Raw genomic sequence first — 8,946 nt, 5'->3', positions numbered from 1 at the left:
AATTTAGGTAATCTTGTAGATTCCATTGTCAAGAAATGATGGAGAAATAATGTAATAGTTTTCATTATTTTTGGTCATATCAGCTAAAATATTGAAACAAAACTATTATATTGTATTTTAAAGTCGTGACCCTATAACACATGCAACTTTTCCTGCCATCCCACATGCTTACTACAGTTGGTCAGCACCAACTTCCACAAAGCCTCACAAGTTATGGCCTGCCGCTGCCAACACATCCATAGAGGTTCGAATTTCCGTGTTTTGTATTCATAAAAATACAGAATAGTTCAAAATAATTATTCAAATATCTGAAAATGTAATAAATATTTCCTTAAACATATTTTGATATTTTTTAGTTTTCCCATATTAAGTTAAATATAAAATACAATAATCATATTATAAATTATAATATTTTTATCCCTGAATTTCCTATTTCGTTTCCCCTTCTCCTTGTCTTTGGCCCTTCAAACATTGTTGAATAAATCAGAGTCTTTGAGAACTTGTTTTTCCTGAAATGTGGTTTATCATCAAGGTAGGCATCAAGTACCCATGAGAATTGAGCAAGTGAAATTCTCATAATCAATTGAGTAACATTTGGAAATGAAGTACAAAACTGATTGAACTCATAAGTTGATGGATTATAAGATGTTGCATTCCCAACCATGGTAAATAATATCTGGTTTAAAGAGAGAGTGTGTTAGATTGTCGTCTAATGAATAAATAGAAGAATGTCAAAACAAAACATACTTAAAAAGGCCCTATATCACCTTCTTAGAGTTAAAATATCCATAACTTAGTTCTAACTCTTCAGCCACTCATGTTTGACCAGTATCTCTTTTAACAGAATCTTCTACTGCACTTTAAAATTATTAAACCAAGTTGATCTTCAATCTGATCTTGTTTGATCAAAGTTTTACTATCATATAAGGATTTTATTGAAGGTGCATGATAATTTAATTTTAGTTCTAATTTTTTTTATCGTTTATAAGTTTTAATTGAATTATGATACCTAAAGTACTTAATTAAATTTGATGTATTCATAATCACCCTTGTGAGTATTTATAAAAAGAAGAAAAAATTATTGGTGATGAAATTAAAAATATTTAGGTCCATTCATACCTTAATATTTGTTTGAATTTATTCCCGTTAAAAATATTTCTTACTTCCATGAAGTCAGTCTCCCTTTTAGAAGAGGGATATTCAAATAGTCCTATATTTATTTTGGTGAAAAGGTTGTAAATAGTTACATGACTGTTAGGATATGTTTATACTGGTATTTCCTAAATAATTTTTCGTAAAATATTTCTGATATTAAAGACATAAAATCATTGGCAATTAATATTATATCAATGATATAGTTATTATACTCATAAGAAACATTGAAAAGAAAATTTTCATTATAAAGATTATTTTCTCTCCTTGTTCCACTGTTTTCAATGAAGTGCTAAATTACTGTCAAATTAATCTCTCAAATTCGATATCATACTTTACTACATCATTCAAGTAGTCTCAAATCATATCCACTCATTTTTACGTAGTAATTACATATATACAATAACAATTTGTGGCTTTATTATTTTAACTCTGACTTTATCAGTAGACATAAATACTATGAAATATTATTATATTATTTTTATTCCAAATAAGTTGGGATATATTTCATTATCAATCATATCTTTTCCCTAAGTAATATCTATAACTAATTTTTATCTTATCCTTAACATAGTTACTATTCCAAATAAATCATAATCTAGCATAATTACTCACACTATTACCCATAGAGTTACTCACACTTCTAAAATTTAAAATTTCTTGATTAGATTAAACATAATATAATGATATTAATTTTAGTTTTATAATATATCAATTAAATGAAATTAAATATAGTTTTTAAACAAATATTCGTCCTATTATTTTGACGTCACGCATTTCCTTGTATTATTACGATAAAGTCTTTGAGCTATTATTATGAATTCCCCCATTCTGTTTTTATAATATTTATAATATTACTAATAAATTTGACTATTCTTTCATTGTTATAATATTTCAAGGAAATCCTAGCCACCCTGTAGACTTACCCTATTAATTATTATGTAATAAATTCAAATTTTGATAATAGTAGGTTTAAAGATATAAAATATATAATGATAGACTTTAGAGGATTCAGTTTTCTCCAAAAAATATTAATCCATAGATTTATTAACATCTACCTCAACGAAACATATTTAACAAAACTAAAAATATATTAACTTTACACACAGTCATAGAAAACTTTATACATAAATCAAGGTAGTTTGAATGATTATTTGAGAGTGTACTCGATGAACAAATTTCTTTAGTGATATCATCCATGGACTTTCAACTTTCTGACTCTGGAATGTCAATTAAAGATATTTATCGAATTGTTAATCGCCAAAGTCACTGTAAACGCCAAAAAATATCATTGAAGTTGGTTCTTTCCATCCTAAAGGCGTTGAATTTGTATCCCCAACCAAACCTCTTCGAAGTTAATCTGAAATCGTTTATAAGACACGATCAATTTTTATAGTTGAATAAAAATATAATCCAAGGTTGCTTGAGTAATTGTATTTTCATATTTGGTTGTTTCCATTCAGAGATTTATGACTTAGAAGACATAGTTTATTCTTGAATGTTAAAAGTTTCGGCATGTATATCAGTTATAGCTTAAATGACCACATTGAAATATTATTCAAATATAATAATTATCAATGTAACTTACAAATTACATATTTCAGCTCTGTAAGTTATACGGGGTTTCGTCTATCTCCAATAAATAATTTATATCGTCATTATCCTATATAATGCTCCGGGATTCCTGATCTATGATATTATTTTTAAGATCGGTCTTTTCGGATTTCCGTTTCATAAATCAAAGCCCATGTTCATCAACATTAATAATTTTCTGATCGTTTTTATAACAGACTACGATCTTTTAAATTTCCTACGAGCCCTCATTCTCATCAAGGATATCTGGATAGTATGTGACATTGATAGATAAAAATGTTTCCACCGCGGGTAGACGACGGAATGAGCAACCACAGAAAATAGATTTTTTTGATTTAGCGATGGAGGAATAGAGATAAAGGTCCATGTTATGTTACATTTCCCAAACTTAGGATTGATAATATTCTACCATACATATTTTCTGCTGCATTATTAACCCTTTTCGAATAGATACTATATAAATTCATCCCATTCCGCTTGCTATTTATTAATATTTCTATACATAGGCGAGGCGTACAGCAATCGGGTGATACTAAAAAATATAGCTATACTTTATTTTACTTAGAAGCGCGAACAAAATTCCAAGAAAAAGGCATCTTATGGAAACGTGGTGTATTTCAACTTATGTTTTAACGAAATCTCTGTGCGCCCATCCAGATGTTCTGCTTATTGATGCCCATTGTGAGTCTGTGTTCCACTGTCTTCTTGAGACAACAACTCTTGGATAACTTCTCCGGCAATATTTGAGAAGTCATAGAGAAAGCGGTGGTCATATCAGAAGATGATGGACCCGAAACAGCATTGGCTAACGGGAACGAAAGGACGGTTTTTTCTCTTGCGTGCAGATTTATGAACAAGAGAAATGTGACCGGTATTTAAGAAATATAAACAACAAGTGAACCAGTAGTTAAATGCATTAGACGGATGAAAGACTACCAACACTATATAAACAACTCATAATAACTTTAGACAATTGAAGAACGAGAACGAAAACTACGTTTTAAACATTATATAACGTTATAATTAAAAAAAAAAAACTGTAAGCCCTTCCCAAAGAAAATGAATCAGAAGATACGGCTACAAGTAGATAGAAAGAGAAGTGTGAAAGCACGAATTTAGTTCTGGTTAGGATCATGGCATTTTGTCAGCAGTCCATTAACTATCCTGTTAAAAATTCAGAAGAGGTAGATGAGCTGTCGACCAACTTCTGCGTCAGCCTCCACCCAGAATTCACAAAGTCAAATTGTGTATGCTTGCTATATAGCTGGACCAAATACTCTCGTAGAATGAAGGAGTTTGTGAAAACGCACGATTGTAGTCAAAAGGCCTTTTGCGACGCTGAATCTGTTGACTGCGTTGCAAGCTCTCCTACGCGTTCCATCTAAACGGTTCCCAAGTTTTCGTTTGATGTTACCCGCGCCGACAACGACACAAGACCCATTCCTTTTATTAGATCGTAGATTAAAAGGGTTCTTATCCGGACTAAATTTGGTTCTGTATGAACGTTTTAAAAACGAAATTGGACGTTATGTTCTGTTTCTAATATGTGTTTCGTTATTTTAGCCCGACGCGTGCAATCTTTGCAATTAGCGAATCAAAGAGAGTAAGGAAGTTGCTCAGTCTACTCTGCTTCACAGGCTGAAATCGACGAAGGAAGATCAGGCTGACACATCTCTAACCAACCGAGGAACGTGTTAGAGCCAAGGTGAAAATCTGAATTATTTAACACCCAAATGATCCATTTTCCTTATCTTTTTTCAAAGCTTAGAAAGTTAACACAAGTCATGAAAGTAACACTCCCAGTCACATCCATCCTCCCTGTATTCCACTTGCAATATTCGCAAACTGAAATCATGTTTTATACAGACACAACCTGCTACGGGAAAACTTAAATGATATGGCTCAAACTCGGGTAGAAAACTGTTTATTACTAAATGACAGGAATTCTTCTTCATGCCAACAGAGCTCCGAGGGCTCTAGTGTATTGTACAGTCTCAAGCTATCAAGTCCAAGGAAAAATGAAAAGAATCACCGCCTAGCTCCTGTCCCACTCAAAACCTAACACCTCTGCAGTGGCAAACGCTTTCAGACGGCAAGAGAGGCCAAATTTGGCTAGGCCAGATGGCAACGTTGAAATAGAGGGCCTTAGGGGAGGTTATTTCTCTCCTACTTCTCATGGCTTTGCCTATAAAGAGGGGAGGGCAGAGCCCCAATAAGAGCAACGAGCTCTGAACAAGGAGCTCGCAAGCAGAGGTCCGAGCATGTCTAGCCCAGCCATGGCAGTGCAGTTGCACCGCCTCCTCTTTGTCTTAGCGACCCTCTGCCTTTCCGTTTCTGCTGTTTCTGCTAACGACAAGCCTTACAGTTACACGTCGCCTCCCCCACCGTATAAGTATAAGTCTCCGCCTCCTCCTCCTCCATCTCCCCCTCCACCATACAAGTACAAGTCCCCCCCACCACCATCTCCATCTCCTCCCCCGCCAACCTACAAGTCCCCGCCTCCGCCTTCTCCATCTCCCCCTCCACCATACAAGTACAAGTCCCCCCCACCACCATCTCCATCTCCTCCCCCGCCAACCTACAAGTCCCCGCCTCCGCCTTCTCCATCTCCTCCTCCCCCTTACAAGTACAAGTCCCCGCCACCACCATCTCCATCTCCTCCTCCGCCTTACAAGTACAAGTCCCCCCCACCGCCATCGCCATCTCCTCCTCCTCCTTACAGGTACAAGTCCCCACCCCCGCCATCGCCATCTCCTCCTCCCCCTTACAAGTACAAGTCCCCCCCTCCGCCGTCTCCATCTCCTCCTCCCCCCTACCTGTACAAGTCCCCGCCTCCGCCGTCCCCATCTCCCCCTCCACCGTACAAGTACAAGTCCCCCCCACCACCATCTCCTTCTCCTCCTCCTCCTTACAGGTACAAGTCCCCACCTCCTCCTTCCCCTTCGCCACCACCGCCGTATAAGTACGCGTCCCCTCCGCCACCATCTCCATCTCCTCCGCCTCCTTACAAGTACAAGTCCCCACCGCCGCCATCACCACGGCCGCCACCCGTCTACTACTACAACTCCCCGCCGCCACCTTACAAGAAGTGGTGATTTGGAAGCATTTGATGGGTCCTTGTGTATGTTTGTGAGGAATCATGCTACAAATAAATGACTCTTGGGCATGCATTGCCAGGAAATTTAAGTCGTTTTTCTCTTTTGAGTGATTTGTGTACGTGTTTATGGAGCAATGAAACAAGTGTTTTGTTCTTTTTTTTATTTTGCTTCTTGTTTCACACTCTCCCCAGCTCTTTCATTCTACATCTATCACTCTCACAATCTCTTCCCGTCTTCCCATCTTCCTCCTGCACCCCTGTTCCTTATCATCGTTATGCTCTTCTTAGGATTGATAAAGTGCCCTATGTATGCGAAGCACGAGTTCACATCGGGTCTTTCATTCTACATCTATCACTCTCACAATCTCTTCCCGTCTTCCCATCTTCCTCCTGTACCCCTGTTCCTTATCATCGTTATGCTCTTCTTAGGATTGATAAAGTGCCCTATGTGTGCGAAGCACGAGTTCACATCGGTTGACGCACTCGAGATCCACCATTTGGAAATAGCATAATAAGGAACCAGTCAGAAACAACTTAAATAAAGCAATACTTAACTGACATGGAACGTACTCACACCATTCATCCAGTACTGAAGAAAAAAAACTGAAAACAGAAGCACATGTCCCACTGTTTATTTCTCAGTTACCATTAAACAGGATATTTTTTGATAACGACTTGTCCAAGGTCTCTCCCAAAAAATATTCTAAATACCATCATAATGCAATATGATATTATGGATTTTCACCCTGAATCATGAAACCAATACGAGATATAAAGAAAATATCAACTTATTTAGGTCCAGGAAAACCTAAGCTACAAACAGGTGTGCATGCACTCAATTGAACATGAGCGACTGTGTTACAAAAAATATAATTGCATATTATATGCGAATGCCAAATTTATGTTTAAAAACATAATAAAACAATATGTTTCTAAAAATTTAATACTACCAACATCAACATGATGAAAATATATGATCAGCTATCTAAAGTGGTTTAAGATTATTTTTGTCCACTAGGCTTAAACATGTTTCCATATATTTTTAGACTACCTACCATAGAAGAAAACATGTTTAATTTTTTTTTTAATTAAAAACATTTCATAAAAAATTCGTGAAATTTTCGTGTATCACTAGCAAAATCGGAAATTTTTAGCTTTTATTATCATTAGGTTTATTATTAATGTTTAATGGAATGTAATACTATGACATCTCCGATATTATGTTTTAAATAAAGTTATAAGTTATCTTATGCAAAGAAAATGACAACACAAAAGCCTCCTCAGCATTATTTTGATATTCCAATTTTTCTATACATATTTAGATATTATTTCAAAAATGTATTGAAAAAATATGAATCGTGTCTTTATGGCACAAGCATACCATTGCGCATTCAGTAATTAATTGAATTCAAATTTTTTATCTGAAAAAGAATTCTATGGGCTTAAATATGAGATATATCAGTAAATAATTTTTGATATATTTGCTATTCAGATATGGAGCTCAAAGCCTAATAAATATGGACATTCATTAGATATTTTTGGGCCTAATAGACTCATGTATTAAATTAATTTTAAAATATATTGGTAATTGAGTGATTGATGCTTTACCAAACCGGGGAAGGGGAGGGGCTGGGCATGAATGAGTGTCTTTGAGTCTTATTTGTTGTAAGCTATAGAATTTGTCTATAGCTTACAACAAGTTTATCTATCAATGTGAGATACAATTTATCTATCAACGAAATGAGATAAGGGATACATCAGGTTCTATGGCCTTAACTTGGATGAAACATAAGTGAGTCGTGCAACAAAAGACTTTTAATGGAATCAAAACAATTTTCAAAACCTAATGATGATATCACTTGAGGTCTAATCAAATCTGTAAATTCTTGGATCCTCGAGTGAGATATGTTGGGCTGCTCAAATGTCTAGCTCCTATGGATCCTGGCATGCCAAAAAAATATATTATGGTGAAATGTTTATCAAACTTGACCCCCAAAGTCTTCCATAGTAATGTGATGCTTGACCTCCTTTAACACAGCCCCAAAAGCCTGTTGGGTTCTACATGCCTTGATATGGAAGAAGAAATCATAACTACTCACAGAGGAAGACTTTAGCAAAATCGTAACGGCACTGATAAAACATTGAAATGAATTACCTCGGAATAGATCACATCTGTGATTCCTTTCATTATCGAACAAGTCTCATGGAGCTGCTCACGTGTGCAGCCTCTAGAAGTATTTATGTGGTCCTCAACATGTCAAATCTACTCCTCGTTGACGAGCACGGTTCAGTCTCTATCACCATCATTACGCCGTCCAGGGCCTTCCCTTATTTAAACTAAGTGGATATTTTTCATCAAAAGTGGATACCTTAACTATGTCTTGATGTCGGACGTCGTCGATGGCGTCGTCTGATGGGTAAAACCACTAAGTGAATGTAACTACGCGATGCGATGTAACCTAGGAGAATGTATGTGCAGGGCCCGACTCGTGATGATTCGCCGAACTCCAAGCTCCGAAGCAGACAATCGGTGATGATAATGGGGACCTTCTGACCCACGTCGGAGCGACAATGGCGATTACGGCGCCGAACGGAACAAGTCCGTAGGGCTCGCACGTAACGGCCGGGCTTGGCCCCGTGCCTAGGAGACGCTCAACTTCGTAGTTTTCTCGATAAATATCTCTCGCCTATTCTAACCCGAGCGCGATGGAGTGCGGCCGAAAATATACTGTAGAAAGTAATTTAATGGGGCGAGCGAGGGGAACGACATACCTTATCGGTGATGACGTTCGGCGTCGATGTTTGTTCGACAATGTATATGCCAGTTTGAGCTGAACATGTGAGGGACGTGCCGAGGAAAGGTACGGTTGACTCAAAGGCGGCGATGAAGCGGCGCGAGAGGATGTTGTCAGAGATCGTAGCGAGGAGTAGCACGATGACGTGTGTGTGCGCGGGTGGCGGCAAGCGACAGGCGCTGCAGGCGTGTGGACTCTGATTGGTAGCTGGCTTGCGGAGTGCGTCAGGCTCGGGATTCACTGGCAGGGGCGATGGCGGGCGAACTGGTGCAACCGGTGGAAGACGCACGGGCGATGGTCGGCCGTGGG

At 37.4% G+C, this 8,946-nt stretch overlaps 1 protein-coding gene across 1 annotated transcript; it reads left to right on the top strand.

Annotated features, from left to right (window-relative positions):
- The first annotated feature begins 4,950 nt into the window (after nucleotides 1–4,950).
- On the top strand, nucleotides 4,951–6,005 carry LOC144712900 (uncharacterized). Its single transcript, XM_078587288.1, has one exon. It carries the CDS (start codon nucleotides 5,007–5,009, stop codon nucleotides 5,838–5,840), a length of 834 nt encoding a protein of 277 aa, XP_078443414.1. The 5' UTR covers nucleotides 4,951–5,006; the 3' UTR covers nucleotides 5,841–6,005.
- Nucleotides 6,006–8,946: the final 2,941 nt, after the last annotated feature.

This window comes from Wolffia australiana, chromosome 15, assembly GCF_029677425.1.
Source record: "Wolffia australiana isolate 7733 chromosome 15, ASM2967742v1".
NCBI lineage: Eukaryota > Viridiplantae > Streptophyta > Magnoliopsida > Alismatales > Araceae > Wolffia > Wolffia australiana.
Note: the sequence above shows the minus strand (reverse complement) of the source record. Positions and strands in the feature narration are given on the sequence as shown.

Bases quoted from the DNA above. Each gene is read 5' to 3' on its own strand.
- LOC144712900 (XM_078587288.1), top strand. From the start codon at position 5,007: ATGTCTAGCCCAGCCATGGCAGTGCAGTTGCACCGCCTCCTCTTTGTC.